This window comes from Pyrus communis, chromosome 7 (assembly GCF_041283825.1).
Source record: "Pyrus communis isolate YQ-2024b chromosome 7, ASM4128382v1, whole genome shotgun sequence".
NCBI lineage: Eukaryota > Viridiplantae > Streptophyta > Magnoliopsida > Rosales > Rosaceae > Pyrus > Pyrus communis.
This window is the reverse complement of record NC_142571.1, coordinates 30,397,789-30,413,093: the sequence shown is the minus strand read 5'-3', so window position 1 is coordinate 30,413,093 and position 15,305 is coordinate 30,397,789. Positions and strand designations below refer to the sequence as shown.

General features: G+C 40.1%; 1 protein-coding gene across 1 annotated transcript; it reads right to left on the bottom strand.

Annotated features, from left to right (window-relative positions):
* Positions 1–405: 405 nt before the first annotated feature.
* Positions 406–10,216, bottom strand: DMR6 (2-oxoglutarate (2OG) and Fe(II)-dependent oxygenase superfamily protein). Its single transcript, XM_068474686.2, has 4 exons — positions 9,906–10,216; positions 9,500–9,747; positions 1,235–1,559; positions 406–943 (listed from the first exon to the last, which is right to left on the bottom strand). Exons 1-4 carry the CDS (start codon positions 10,101–10,103, stop codon positions 689–691), a joined length of 1,026 nt encoding a protein of 341 aa, XP_068330787.2. The 5' UTR covers positions 10,104–10,216; the 3' UTR covers positions 406–688.
* Between the last annotated feature and the right edge of the window lie 5,089 nt (positions 10,217–15,305).

Sequence of the window (15,305 nt, the reverse complement as noted above, 5' to 3'; positions counted from 1 at the left end):
AAAAAGGAATTATAAAATGATATTTATATTATTTTTATGACATACCTGTAAAATTATTATTCAGAATGTTCATTCAAACTAGTATCATGATCAAGAAAGTAAGTCAACCAAATTACAGAAGCATTCATACCGGCCATGAGGAGCCATAATCAGATAGGCAATAATAAATAAGGTAAACAGTTACACGCACAAAATTGACCCCATTGTTATAGATTCTCTAACACATGCATGTTCCATGTACAATTGTAGAGTCCATTACTATTTTAAAGTGCATCAGAACTCAACACTATGATTAGTTTTGTGCGTATAAATAACCTTATTGAATAAAAAAACACATATATATACATATATAAATATACATACATATACATATATATATATGTATATATATGCGTTTTTTTATTCAATAAGGTTATTTATACGCACAAAACTAATCATATATATATATATAGGGCCTTTAAGGGAATGAATCCCTATTTTAAAAAAAAATAATAATAAGAACCCCCTCTTGACCATTAGATTTGGCTTTAATTAAATTCTGTAGTTGAGATTAAATCACAGGCCACAGAATCTCAATCACAGAATTTCATTAAAGCCAAATCTAACGGTCAAGAGGGTGTTCTTATTTTTTTCGAAAAATAAGGATCCCTCCCCTTAAATGCTTCCTCTGTATATATATTTGATGAGGCTAGGGCTGCTGCTGGATCTTGAAAAGGTCCAAACAATGGTCTTTCTCCAAGTCCCGAGTCCAAAACTTTTTATAATACTCAGTATAAGTGTAGCCCCTATATATGGCTGCAGATCCATCCTCTGTGAGAGCTTTTGGTGGGCTTATTAGAGCATCGTCTTGTGGGCAGAGAAATGAAGCTACTGAGAGCCTTGCTCTCTCAGTATTGGTAACGGCTCGATGCCACACACTCTTGTAAATACCATTACTTAGGGCCTGCACCAACCAATAATTTTCATTTCACAATTACATGCACAATTTGAGGTTATGTCCATGCACAACTTTTGGTTTCACAATGACTGCATAGAATTCGAGTTTGAATACACAATCTAATACTTATAACCTAAAATCAAAGATCTAGCGCGCAATTTTTTACCTAAGTAATTAACTCTCTCAACAGATGGGATTAAAGTTAATAAAATTGATGCTAGTGAGATTTCTTCAAAACATTCCACCTTATTAAAAAAAAAGACGGCATACATAGAATTCTTTTGTGTTATATGTTACCTGTAATTGGTCACCAATGTTAATGACAAAGGCATTAGGTTGGGGATTGACAGCAACCCATTGGCCATCTTTGAGAACTTGAAGGCCAGCAACTCCAAGGTCTTGGAGCAAAATTGTTAGGGCATTTGGGTCGGTGTGGCTCGGCAGTCCATAAGTCAGCTCGGGTTGGGGACATGGCGGGTAAAAGTTCACCGCCATGTGCTGTCCTTGCTCGCCCAGTGCGCTCTTTATGTAATCTTTCTCCAGCCCTAAACTCTCTGATATTAATTCCTCTAACCTGTGTCCAAGTTCTCGAACCTCTGTGCAGTAACTACTCACAGTGTCCCTGCAGCTCAAAAGGATTAATGTAAGAGATTGAAAAAGCAAATCAAAGCCCAATTTTGGCCTGAACAGGCCCAATTTTAAGTATGGTATTCGGAATCATGCAATCATTTTATTTTGGTGAAAGTGTTTTTACGAAGGAAATTATATTTTCTAACACGCCCTTGAATTTTAATAGCGTTTACTCACAAGAAACATAATAATAAATAGGGATGTTTACCATCTCATTTATAAATGTTAGATAAGTTTAAATTTGGGTAAATTACATTTTACCCCCTCAGATTTGGAATCAATTTCAATTCTTTACATCTTTAAAACATTTTACTTTCATACTTCACCTACTATTTTATTTCAATTTCATACATCTATTTGAAAATCTGTTAAGTAAACCATTAAGTAATGACGTGGCAAATATGGAATCCACATTTGTGCTAATGTGGCTGCCAAATTTATGCCACATGGCAAACAAAAAATTATGCATTTAAAAATAATTAATTAAAGAAAAGGTCAACAACAAAAAAAAAAAAAAAAAAAAAAAACCCTATCATTTTCTCAGCAACCAAACACAACCCAGAATCCCAATCTCCTATCCTCTTTCATCGATACCTTCGTCGACTTCTCCGTCAGCGGAAGCCTCTTCCTCTTACCCCAAACCGCCAATCATTCAATTCCCACCTCCCCTCAAAATCACCAGAATGCCCTCCCTGCCACAGCTCTGACGATCCCCTACCCTCACGCCCATCACTACAAACCTATTACCCCCCCCCCCCCCGCAGGACCGTTGGTCGCAATTGGCGATCTCCACGGCGACTTGAAGAAGACCAAGGAATCGATGAGGCTTGCTAAATTGATCGACCCGAAGTCGGGTAAATGGGTCGGAAGGTCCACCACCGTGGTCCAGATCGGTGATATGATGGACCATTGAGCAGGTCCCCTGGGCAGTGATGAAGAAGGTGTTCTCGGTCGTGAAATGGCCTCCGGAGTTCGCCTTAGAGGAGCTGGAGTTGAATGTTGTTCCATTTTGGACTCAAATAAGAGGAATTCCACTGGGCTTAGCCTCTGTTGAGAACGTTCAGCGTGTAATCAAAGAGGCTGGGAAATTTATAGCCTTGGAGGATCCCGGACACGCTCGTGGATTTGTACGAGTAAGAATCCTAGTTGATACGGAGAAGCCATTATTTAAGGGATGCTGGATTCGAAGGGAGTTAAATAAGGAAACCTGGGTGGAATTTCGGTATGAACGGCTGCAAGATTTCTGCTACAAGTGTGGACGGATTGGGCATATCAATACAGAATGCTCTGTTGAGATGTCTGGAGAAGGGGAGGTGGCGTATGGAGAGTGGATTAAGGCGCCGCCGATAAGAGAGGTGGTGATACCAACGAGAGTAGAGGGTGTGGGCAGGGGGGAACGCCGGCAGGCCGGGGCGGTGCGCGGACCGGGATTCACGTCTGCACAGAATCAAGGCAGATTACGGATGTCAAACTTACAAAGAATGGAGCGTAATCAAACCAGTGAGATTGGGGGAGCATCTAAGAGTCGTGGCACAGGTCAAAAAAATGGCGTAGAAGAATGCGGGTGGAGGGAGAGGATTCGTCCTCCTGCTCTGAAATGGAAAGCATCAAAACAGTGGGTGAAGGACAATCGGGCGATGTCCAGGGGGACAATGACACTCTGTCTGCCCAGGGTGATGACCCACTCTGGGGCCGCAAAAGAAGTGGGGAAGCACAGGATTTGGTGTTAACTCAAGCTCCACAGAAGAAACTCAAGGGCCCGGTTATGGAGGAGAACTGCCAAGGTAGGGCGGCAGAGATAGGAAAGAGTTTAAACAGCAAGGATGGAGGGCTAATGATGGAAAGCGCGAATCGTACAGTGGAGGAGAATAAGGAAGAAATAAGTGAGACTACTGGAAGACAGGATGTAATGGAAGGGGGGTCGGACTTTGATAAAGGTAGGATCGTGACTCGGAAGGCGGGCAAGTGGGCTCGGGGCGGTGGCGGCTGGCCTTCAACAGCCGCAGGCCAGCCATGAGTTATTTATTCTGGAACTGTCGTGGGCTAGGGTCGGACACGACAGTCAGGGCTCTACATGGGCTTATTCGTAAAAAAAAACCCTCTATGATCTTTTTATCGGAGACTAAGATGAAAGATCATAGAATTCTAGGGGTGAGGAGGAGATTGGGTTATGTTCATGGCTTTGATGTTCCGCCAGTTGGAAGTTCTGGAGGATTGAGCTTGTGGTGGGAGGACAATCTGGAGGTTAATATTATATTTTCGTCCAAGCATATTATTGATGCTGTGATGAGAATTAAAGGGCAAACACATTGGAGTCGGATTACGGGTGTGTACGGAACGCCGTATAGAGTTGAGAAAAATCTGTTTTGGGATTGGATGGTTAACCACTTTACCCCTACGGACATTCCTTAGATTTGTGGCGGGGACTTCAACGAATTCCTGTGGGATCATGAGAAGTCTGGAGGAGTTGAGGTTTTGTACAACAGGCCAAGGTTCTTAGAAGAGTTTATGTCCTCCTCTCAGTTGATGGACTTGGGTTTTAATGGGCCAGCTTTTACGTGGAGAGGGATGAGAAAAGGGGATTGGGTGGAGGAGAGGTTAGATAGGGTCATAGCGAATGAGAAGTGGCAGAAACTCTGGCCGAACTCCCAAGTTATGCATGAAACGGTTTTAGCATCGGACCATTGCCCAGTTATTCTAATTTCTAATATTGAAGGGCAGAAAGGAAGGAAGCTATTCAGGTTTGAGGCGTATTGGGTCTCGGAGGAAGAGTGTAAGAATGTGGTGGAGAAGTGCTGGGAGCGGCGGCATAATGGCAGCCCTGTGAATAGGTGGGTGAGTGCTTTAAACGAGTGCCGTTATCGTTTAAGCAAGTGGAATCGCACTAAGTTTATGGGGCGAGGTAGTAGGATCCATGATCTTCTTTCCCAGTTAGATTTGCTCCAGTGGGACTGGGGTCCAAACTATGATGAGATAAGGGAGATTTCTCGGCGGATTGATGAATTAAGACTCCAAGAGGAGAGTTATTGGTGCCAGCGATCGAGGGTAAAATGGTTGAGGGAGGGGGATGCTAACACTCAGTTTTTTCACTCTTCAACCCTTCAGAGGCGGAGGAGAAATAAGATAGTGAAGCTTAGGGATGAGAATGGGAACTGGGTGGAGAGTCCGACTCAGGTGCGTCAATTGGTGGATAATCACTTCACTTCAGTTTTTAGCTCGGCAGGGGATCGTAACTGGGGGTCGCTGCTAGATTGCATTAATCCCTCGGTCTCGCCAGATATGAATGAGGCGCTAATTGCACCAGTCACGGAGGAGGAGATAAAGGTGGCGGCTGGGAGTATGGGTGGGCTAAAGGCTCCTGGCCCCGATGGTTTCCAGGGGGTCTTTTATCAGACATACTGGGAGATTGTGAGGGAGGGTGTTTCTGCTTTAGTCAGAGATCTGATTCAGGATGCTGCGGGTTCGAGTTTGATAAATCAGACTCATGTGGTGCTGATTCCCAAAGTCCCGAATCCGGAAGTTGTGTCGCAATTCAGGCCGATTAGCTTGTGCAACTACTCGTACAAAATTCTGTCAAAGATTCTCTCTAACCGGTTGAAGGTATTATTACCAAAAATCATCTCTCCTTCTCAGAATGCTTTTATGGCAGGTAGACAAATTCAGGATTGTATTAGCATAGCCCATGAGATTTTTCATTATCTGAAGGGAAGGAAAGCTCGGAATAGATTGGAAATGGGGATTAAACTTGATATGCAGAAGGCGTATGATAGGGTTGAATGGGATTTTTTGGATGCGGTAATGGAAAGAATGGGTTTTTGCAGTAGCTGGAGATCTTTAATTAGTGGTTGTGTTTCGTCTGTGAAGTTCGCTGTTCTCCTAAACGGGCAGGCTGGCAAGTCTTTTGTTCCCTCGCGGGGTCTCCGTCAGGGGGATCCTCTTTCTCCTTATTTATTTATTTTGGTGGGGGAAGTTCATTCCAAACTGATTCAGGGTGCGGTGGACCAAGGTAGGTTGGAGGGTGTTAAGATAGGTGGATCCGGACCCGTGATTTCTCACCTCTTCTTTGCGGATGATACCCTTCTGTTTTTGAGGGCTGATATGAAAAACTGTCGGAATTTGAGACATCTGCTGGACATTTTTTGTGTGGCGTCAGGGCAGAAGGTAAATTTGGAGAAATCCAATGTTTATTTTGGGGCTAACGTTCCGAAGGAGAATGCTGATCAGATGGGGAACGCCCTTGGTATGACGGTAGTAATCAATCCGGGAACATATTTGGGGGTCCCTGCCATCTGGGGTCGGTCGAAAAAGCGTGGTCTTGCTTATGTGAAAGGAAGAGTAATGGAAAAGCTACAAGGGTGGAAACAAAATACTCTTTCCCGTGCCGGTAAAGAGGTTTTAATTAAGGCTGTTATCCAAGCTATCCCGGCATACCCAATGTGCATTTTCAAATTCCCAGCCGCTGTTTGTAAGGAATTGGATGCGTTGGTGGCTGGGTTTTGGTGGGGATGTAAGGAGGGAGCCCACAAGATTCACTGGGTTTCAAAGGAGGTTTTGGGTTTGCCCAAAGACATGGGTGGTTTAGGCTTCAGAAATTTTCAGGAATTTAATGATGCTCTGCTTGCTAAACAGTGCTGGCGTTTAATCACGGAACCGGATTCGCTGTGGGCAAAGGTGATTAAGGCTCGGTATTTTCCATATAGCTCGATCTGGGATGCGAAGAAGGGTGGACGGGCCTCTTGGGCGTGGAGCAGCCTCATCTGTGGCAGGGACATGATCAGGGAGGGCTCCCATTGGCAGATTTTGGGTGGCCAGGAGGTGCAGGTGTGGCAGGATAGGTGGCTTCCATCCTTGCCCCTTGGACACCCGATGCCGGTAGGCCAGGTTGCGGTTACTCCCAGTTTAAGGGTCAGTGCACTTATTTGTCCGGAGTCGGGGCGATGGAACATTAGCTTTTTACAGCCTTTCATATCGGGGGAGGCTATGAAGGCTATTAAGGAGACGCCTCTTGGAGATTTAAGTCGTAAAGATAGGCTTATATGGGATATGAGTAAAAACGGTTCTTATTCGGTCAAGTCGGGATACAGATGGCTACAGGGAAGATCGCTGGCGAGAAGGGATTTGCGTCGGGCTTCTGTTTGTGGGGTTCCCAAAGCGTTTTGGAAGGGGATTTGGAAACTGGAGGTGCCCCCCAAGTTGCGGCATTTCTTGTGGCTTACTGTTCACAATTGTCTTCCTACTCGGGATGCACTGTTCCGACGAAGGTCCTCTCAAACCTCTACTTGTCCTATTTGCTGCTGCCATGATGAAACCATTGAGCACATTTTCCTTTCCTGCTCTTGGGTTGAGCCAATTTGGTTTGGAGAGGCATTGGGTTATAAAATGGATCGTCTTTCTCTCCCTTCTTGGTCGGACTGGATTCAGGGGGTATTCTCTCCGAATTTTTGCAACTCTGAAGATATAATGTGGAGACAATCTTATATTGTTTTTACCTGTTGGTGCATATGGAAAGCTCGCTGTGATTTTGTTTTCAAAGGGGTGCCCATTAACCCGTTAAAGGTCCTGGCTGCTGTCTCTGCGATGGTGAGCTCGTTTTGTGGTGCAAAGGCAAAAGCTGGGGAGAGGGGAGGGGGCAACGGTAGGAGGAACTTGCAGGTTATGAGATGGTGTGCTCCGGCCTACCCTTATGTGAAGATTAATGTGGATGCTAGCTGGTCCAAGGCATCAAAGATGGGTTTTGTTGGTTTGATTGTGAGGGACATGGAGAGTAAGTTCGTGGCTGCTGCGCGGCATCCTATTACTGCTCCTTCTGCTGTAGCAGCGGAGGCCTATGCATTGTTGCACGGGTGCATGCTTGGTGCAGAGTTGGGTGTAAGGTATGTAATTCTAGAATCAGACTCCTTGGATGCGATTAAATGTCTTTCTAGCTCGCTGTCTATGGGTAGTTGGGAGGCATACCCGGTGCTGGCTCGGGTTAAACAGTTGGGGGGGGGGGGATTTCATTGATTGCCGATGGTCTTGGGTGCCACGGTCTGCTAATGGCGTGGCTCACAAGATTGCATCGATTGGTTTTTCGGAGATGAGTGATGTCGTTTGGGTCGTTAGACCCCCATCTTCGTTGGTCTATGTATTGAACAATGACGGATTACCTTGCCCTCATTAATGGGGTTATGGTGGTGATGGGGATGACGCCTCTACTTGGTGGAGGGGTCGTTGTGGTTTATCCCTTGACACTGCTTGGTTTTGTTATTATGTTTGCCTCTCTGTAGGCCTATTTATGCTATGGTTCTTGGTTTCAAAAAAAAAAAAAAAAAACTATAATTTTTTCTTTCTTTTTTCTTAATAAATTACTGAGAAGATGTGGCCGATATGTTAAGAAGCTACTAATTAGTTATGAGTACAATGTTTAACTTTCTTTTTTATATTTAATTATATTAAATAATAATTTAGCTATATCAAACAAAATCAAATCATGAACATATGCAGGACCGTATCTGAGATTTTGAGAGTCCTGTGCGAAATTTATAAAAGTGCCCCTCCTTAAGATAAGTCTTAAAAAATGTACGACAATGTATTGACGCTAGAAAATAGTTACTTAAATCAAAACAAAGTTTAGCACTCACTGATTGTAAGTTTAAAAATATCATTAATAATAAGTAAAAAGAGTTACAAACATAACATTCACTAAATAATCAAAAGCAGTTCAATCTTAAACAACCAAAGAAGAAAACGAACTTCAAAAACTCTAACTTTAAAGTTTCACTTGAATATGTAACATTATTATATAATAATATTGAAAAAATACCGTCTTTTATGGTGTATTATTGGCACTCAAAATATCTTATTGTACTCTAAATTTTTGTATTTAGAAAGAAAAAAAATTACTCTTATAAGGAGTATAAGATGAGATTTTAATGTGCTAACAAAATCAATTTTTGAATATAGAACATTATTTCATAACAAAAGTAATTTTAAATATAGAATATTATTACATATAAATATTAGGTAACAAAAATTTTGGGGGCCCTTTCAAATTTAAGGTCTTGTGCGACTGCACCTTTCGCACCCCCTCATCACCCCCTTTGAACAAATGGCGGCATATGTTAACTGGAAACTACTAATTAGCAAAGCTGCATAAAAATATTTGTGTGTTTTAGACGTTTTATAAAGTTTCTGGAGAATCTATGTGCTAATTTCTTCATGAAGGATCGATTTTCTACAGTTTAGATGAACATCGTACTTTCAAGAACGCCATGTGGGCACATGCCAAGTCAATGCAGAGTCATAGCATTTTAAAGGGGAAAAAAACAAAGATAAAAGATTTAGAGGTGATTGTCATTAAGATTATTAGATCCAATCAAGGCCAATTAGTTGTCTCAGTTGTTATATGGTATATTTATGTGTAAAGAAAAACGACTTTTAATAACTGAACATTGTCTAGTAAACCCTAGAAACCACGTACCCAAGTAGTTAAACCCTACAAACTAAAAGCTATACAACTTACAACAGCCATAATCTATATGGTTCCTTTAATAATATTTCACTTTTCAATGTACAGAAAGAGATCTTAAGATTTAAGAATGTCCCCGTTAATATTAGAATATGGAAAGAATAGGTCTAAACTTTTCTGATTATAAAATTTCTTGTGTCAGACGTAACTAATAACATCACCTTATTAGGAGTCCAAATAGTAGATAAACACGTCGTGTGTAACGAAAAAATGACGTGAATTCTCTGCCGATTAGTTATTTTCTAATGCCAAACTCTTTTTATTAAAGACCTATATGATATATAGCACACTATGAAATACATGTGATAAAAAACAATGTGGCAGACAGCATAGCTTTTTCCCACAGAATAGATGGTGTCTGATGCATCTCTGAGAAAGAAAGAGACAAATAGTTGCGAGACAGATCTAGAGAGGGAGAGGCGTACTTGAAGGAAGAAGGATTGGAGGGCCACTCAGGAACGTACTTGTCCAAAGGATAGCAATGGAGTCGAAGATAATCTCTCCAGTTATGAACCTTCTCCTTGTTCAGATTAAAACTTGTTGAAAGTCTCATGGTTTTTGAGGGATCATCTGAGTACAACTTCAACTTTTCCTCCACAGGAAGGCTAAAAAACTCATTGGCCACCCCTACCATTTTTTCCACTCCTTCCGTTGACACCCCATGATTAATAACCTAGCACCAAATTCACCCAAATATCAACACTCACACGGATACACACACATAAACATTTCAGTTTGTGCAAAATGCGATTGTTGAGTTTTCGCAATATCATAATTAAAGTGAGATGGGGATCCATATATAAGATGTTAATGATGAAGGGAGGAGGGTACCTGAAAAAAGCCATAATTTTTGCAAGCATCGCCAATTTGCTGCACAGTTTGGGCTCTGTTTGGAGAAGCCAGGTCAATGACTGGAATGTTTTGGCATTCAGACACTTCGGACAAGCCAGGCCGGTCGGATTCTGGTCTGACATAGCTTTCCGGCACGTTGGAGTGTCTGACTCCGGAGGAGAGGACTTTTGCATCCATGTTTCTGTAAAAGTTTGATGGGGGAGACAAGGGCAGCAATAAAAATGCAGTCTCTCTCTCAGCTGCTAAGCTTAATTTAGAGCCAGTGAAGTTCTAGGAAGCTGCACAGCTAGTGATATTGCCCATTATATTTATAGGAAAAGGTTCCTCGCCAGATCCTTTTCTTGGGATTCAGGAATCTTATGATCGTATTCGTTCATCGTACATTGTGCGGTCAGAAATTATTTAAAATTTAAAATTTAAAATTAAATCTAAAAGTACCTAACGAAAATTGACCGCACAATATACGATAAACGGACACGATCATAGGATCCCTCAAATCCCCATCAAAATGATCCTTTTCCGTATTTATATATGAGAAAAAGGGAATTGATGCCCTTAAAGTCAGAGATTCAAAGTTCACTTGTGCATAATGTTTGGAAGATTAAATTTAATATAAAATTTATAAATTAAATGATGTGCCATTAATAAGAAATGAGCACGTTTATCAACGTTTAAGTAATAATACAATCGTCAACTTCTATATTATTTAGTTTATAAATTTAATTTCCTCGCAATCTTGCATACCAATATTTATGCGACATCTGATGTGGGAGAATTGGACGGCAAAGTTGCTTACGTAAAAACTATAGACAATTAAATTATTAATTATGTCCTACTTTCTATCTTTTATTTGGTGAGCAAACGATCAAATTCTTACAAAATAAGAGTAAGTCCACCGTTGTGGATTGCTCGGGGGACAGTGGACCAAACAGGGTTGGATAGCCCCGCTGAAGCCCTTCAGCGTGGGGAGCTCGAGGGACTGGGCCTGCCCGAACAAGAGGCCTGTGAGGAATCACCAGCCCGCGAGCCCGAGGTGGACCTGATGCAGGGCTGACATCAGCCTGGCGTCAGTCACATTTTTAAATTTTTTTTGTCAGGCGTGTGCGCCTCATCCGCGCGTGGGGGCACGTAAGCCGACAAATTTTAGACCCCAGGGGCCCGCAGTGCAGTTTGCCTCAATTACCGTTGGGAAGCCACATGGCTTCCCACAGTCCGTTCGATCTCAACGGCTCTTTAAAATGGATCGTCCAATTTGCAACAGTAATAAAAAAAAATTATGATTCAATATTAACCGTTCGATCTGAGATCGACGGTTAATATTAATCTGCTTTATAAATAAATAAATAAAAGAAAAAATAGTTTTAAAATTAAGAAAAGTTACCGTTGTGACACGTGGCACAATCTGGAGTGTTGGAATTCAAATTTTTTTATATCCAACAGCAGAGATTAATTAGTTGAATAAAAATTTAAAAAAAATTGTAAAAAATCCGAAATTTTTTTAAAAAGAATTGTTTTTACTTTTCTATAAATACTGTCTCATTATCATCTACCTTACACCACAATTTCATATTTTCTCAACTACTTTCAATCACATTCCTATATTTCTCTGAAAGTTTCAATCCAATTTTTTTCAACAAAATGACTACTGATGCAGGTACGAATTGGTCGCTTCTTGAAGATGTTGCGTTGTGTACTAGCTGGGTTGAAGTTACTCATAGTTCGCTTACGGGTAATGAGATGCAGTTGCAAGAAATGTGGAGTCTTATTCATACCAATTATCTTGAGAAAATGGGTGGGAAAATAACCAAAGAATCGATGTCCAGTCGTTGGAAATTACTTAGCCAATCGTTTAGTACGTGGAGAGACGCCTTGGCACAAGCCAGTAATAATATTCGAAGTGGGGAAAATTACTCGAATCAGGTAACAATATATTATTTATTTGTTTGTACTATACCCAAATTTACATTATAATTATTTGTTTATATTATTTATTTGTTACCTACTTACATTATAATTATTTGTTTGTATTATTTATTTGTTACCTACTTTTATTATAATTATTTCTTCTCCCGCATTGTGTAGCAACTTCAAGCACAAGCTTGGTACGGTGCCAAAACCAAAAGCAAAAATAAATCATTCAACCGGTAGGAATGTTGGAATATTGTCAAAGATTGTCCTAAATTCAGAGTTGTGCATGTCGGTCCAGAAGTTTTCATGAACAGCACCCATCTATACTCTACACCCGATCATGGCTAGCATATTCATGAAGATGATGCAGAGGAAATGCCCGAAACGCCCATCCCTGAACAAGCGTCGGGTTCGACCTGTTATCCAATTAGGCCTAAAGGTAAGAAGGCTTCAAAGAGAAAAGGGAGTGCTTCCAAGAATGATTATGCAAAGTACATGGAAGAACTTGCTCGCCAAGGTGAATTGACTTTGGCGTGGAAATGGCGAAATTTGAGACTGATAAGGCTAGAGAGGAGGCAAAAGATGTAGCTATTGAGAGGGAATTTCAAGCTAATGAGAGAGAAAGAGAGCTACTTAGGCAAGAAAGGGAACATGTTAGAGAAGAAAGAATGGCTCAACAAGATCGTGAGATTATGAACTGAGAAGCTCATATTTATATATATTTTATATCAAATTCACTTGTCTTTTCTTAGTTAGTTCCTTATATTTTTGAGTTATTTACTTTGTTTTTGTGTTTTGTAGGATTTGTTAAGCAAAGAAAAGAAAAATAACACAAGTGGGATTTTAAGTAACAAATTCGTCAAAACTGCCTGTGCAGGTCAGCTGACTTTGGAAGCAAGTTGCGGACAACTCAGAATGAATTAGAGAATGAGCCTTATATGCTTGGAAAGCTACATATGTCTATTTTCTGGAGCATTTCGCGGATTGTTAATATCATTTTTCTAGAAGTTATGGCCGTTTTAACACTAAAAGGTTCCCAAGAGGCTGAGTAATTTGTAACTGACAAGAAAGTAATAAAAGCAATAAATCTAGCAGCCAAAACTGATGCAATCAAGAACAAACCAGCTGACACTTATTCAAATATAAAAGGGAATGGAATTAAAGATAAGGATTAAGAGGGAGTATTTGGAATAAAGGCTACCCAATGAGTTACAATTGTTTTACCATTTCCTCCCACTTATTGTCATCACTAAATGGCTATTAGTGGGTGAGTTAAGGAAAAGAAAATGATGCAGCAGAATTGGTTTAAAAGTAGTGTTGGCGAAGGAAAGAAAAAAAAGAGCCTTAGTCGATTTCTTTCGGTTCTATTTTCTCAAACTCTTGTCTATCTTTTGTTTTAATTTAAGGATTGTGTAACTAAATTTTTAGTAGTTAGGGGCTGTTTGAAGCCCCAAATATGATTGCAAGTTCGTTATGACATTTCGTTTGAATTACTTTTATGAATGGATGAAAATTGGTTCACTATTTGTCTCATTGATGAATTCTTTACGTGTTTTCTATGGATGTATACTTAGTAAGCATATCTAGGATTCTAATGCTATGAATATGTGTGTGACTGCCCTTGTCAAATGAGGACCTACATATGTTCTAGAGTAGTACTTGTTAATTGCGATTAACATGTGAATCAATTTCTAGGATAAGTAAGACAACGCTAGTACTTACGATGCCTTGTGATGACTCGAACTCTTTTTGTTCTTAATGATTTCTACTTGTTAAATCTATGAACACGCCATTCTAGATTGCATGTTAAGGACTAAGTTAAATTGAAAACGCCATTCCCTTAACATACTACATAAAAAAAAGTAATAGATTGAGTTCTAACATTGAGCCAACTTGAGCATCTTCATCCGGAAATAGAAGGAATTTGAATGAAAAATAGCATGTTTGCATGATTATTTGGTGGTGGATAACACTTCCCCTAACTCGTTTTCTTAACTTGTGAACTACAATCTATTTTTATTATTTAAAATATGTCTCTGTCCTGTTTTTGTTTGATTTAATTTAAAGATCAAATCAACACCAAAAATCCCAAAATTTTTTGTGAGTGTAGCTTTGTGTGTCTAGTTTCTTCATATAAAATTTCATAGACTTTAGATAAGTGTAAGTTGGTCTAATAATTATTTTTTGGTGGCTGGTTAGTAGGGACAGCTGCCAAGTTTTTGTGACATTTTAAGTAATTAGATTAAACAATCTTTTGCTGGAAAGACCCTTATTTTCATATGCTACAATTGACAAATCTTAGTGTTAATAAGGAAAAAACATTTGTGTGCTACTTTGTGGTGTGCTTTTAAACCTATCATGAACACGCCTTTAGAAGGGAAGTCTCCAAATTATAAATATTTTTGGAAGTCGGAGAAAGCGGACGTGGTGCGAAGGAGACGTGCAAGAGAAGCGAGAGCAAGACAAGATGGTCTTAGCACCACAAGAGAAGATCATCCTAGCACCACAAATTGGTTAAGTGATGATGAATAGAGTAGTTTTTGTAATCGGAGCCCATAATTTTCCAATCACTTTGGGTTGTAATTTATTATTTATTGAATATAGTACTTTATGTTGTTTCCAATTTATTGAATTTAGTACTTTATTTAAAGTTAGAGTAAATTTATTGAATTTGGTAAGTTATTTATACTAAGAGAATATTTATTCAAATGACAAAAACACACTAAATAAAATTACATAAACATACCGAATAATAAAAAACTCACTAAAGCTGAACTAAAAAAAACACACCAACTAAAATTAAATAAACACACCAAATAAAAACAAACACACTAAATGAACTTAATTATCTTCAGCTTGTTTCAATGCCCACTGGTGCTCTATCAAGTCATTTTGCCGGGTATTGTGCATACATGGCCTTTGAAGTGTAGTATATCATTGGATGACCAATTCATTGTAACGTCCATCCCTTTCTAATGACTCATGTTGCACAGGTTCTTCGGTGGTGTCATGAGTGCAATATATACGTGTTCTTAAATTGTTCATCGTATCTGGCTTATATTCATCAATGACATCATAATCGTACTCATCTTCCACAATCATGTTGTGAAGAATGATGCATGTCATCATGATGGATCGAAGCGATTCTACATCAAATAATCTGGTAGCACCCCTAACGATCGCCCAGCGAGCTTGGAGGATACCAAAACAACGCTCCACATCCTTCCTGCACCCCTCTTGATAGCTTGCAAAGTCTTTTTCCTTTGCACTTCGCGGACGTGGCACTGTTTTGACAAATGTTAACCACCTTGGGTAAATGTCGTCTGCTAAGTAGTATGGCTCGTCGTACATACGTCCGTTGACGCAGTACGTGACTTTTGGTTCCTTTCTTTGCAGGACATCGTTAAACATTGGGGATTGGATAAGGACGTTGAGGTCATTTTGAGCTCCCGAAACCCCAAAAAAGACGTG

Bases quoted from the DNA above. Each gene is read 5' to 3' on its own strand.
- DMR6 (XM_068474686.2), bottom strand. From the start codon at position 10,103: ATGGATGCAAAAGTCCTCTCCTCCGGAGTCAGACACTCCAACGTGCCG. The intron at 9,748-9,905 runs GTACCCTCCTCC...ATTTGGTGCTAG, and splicing joins AAAATTATGGCTTTTTTCAG to GTTATTAATCATGGGGTGTC. The intron at 1,560-9,499 runs GTACGCCTCTCC...TTTGAGCTGCAG, and splicing joins TCCAATCCTTCTTCCTTCAA to GGACACTGTGAGTAGTTACT.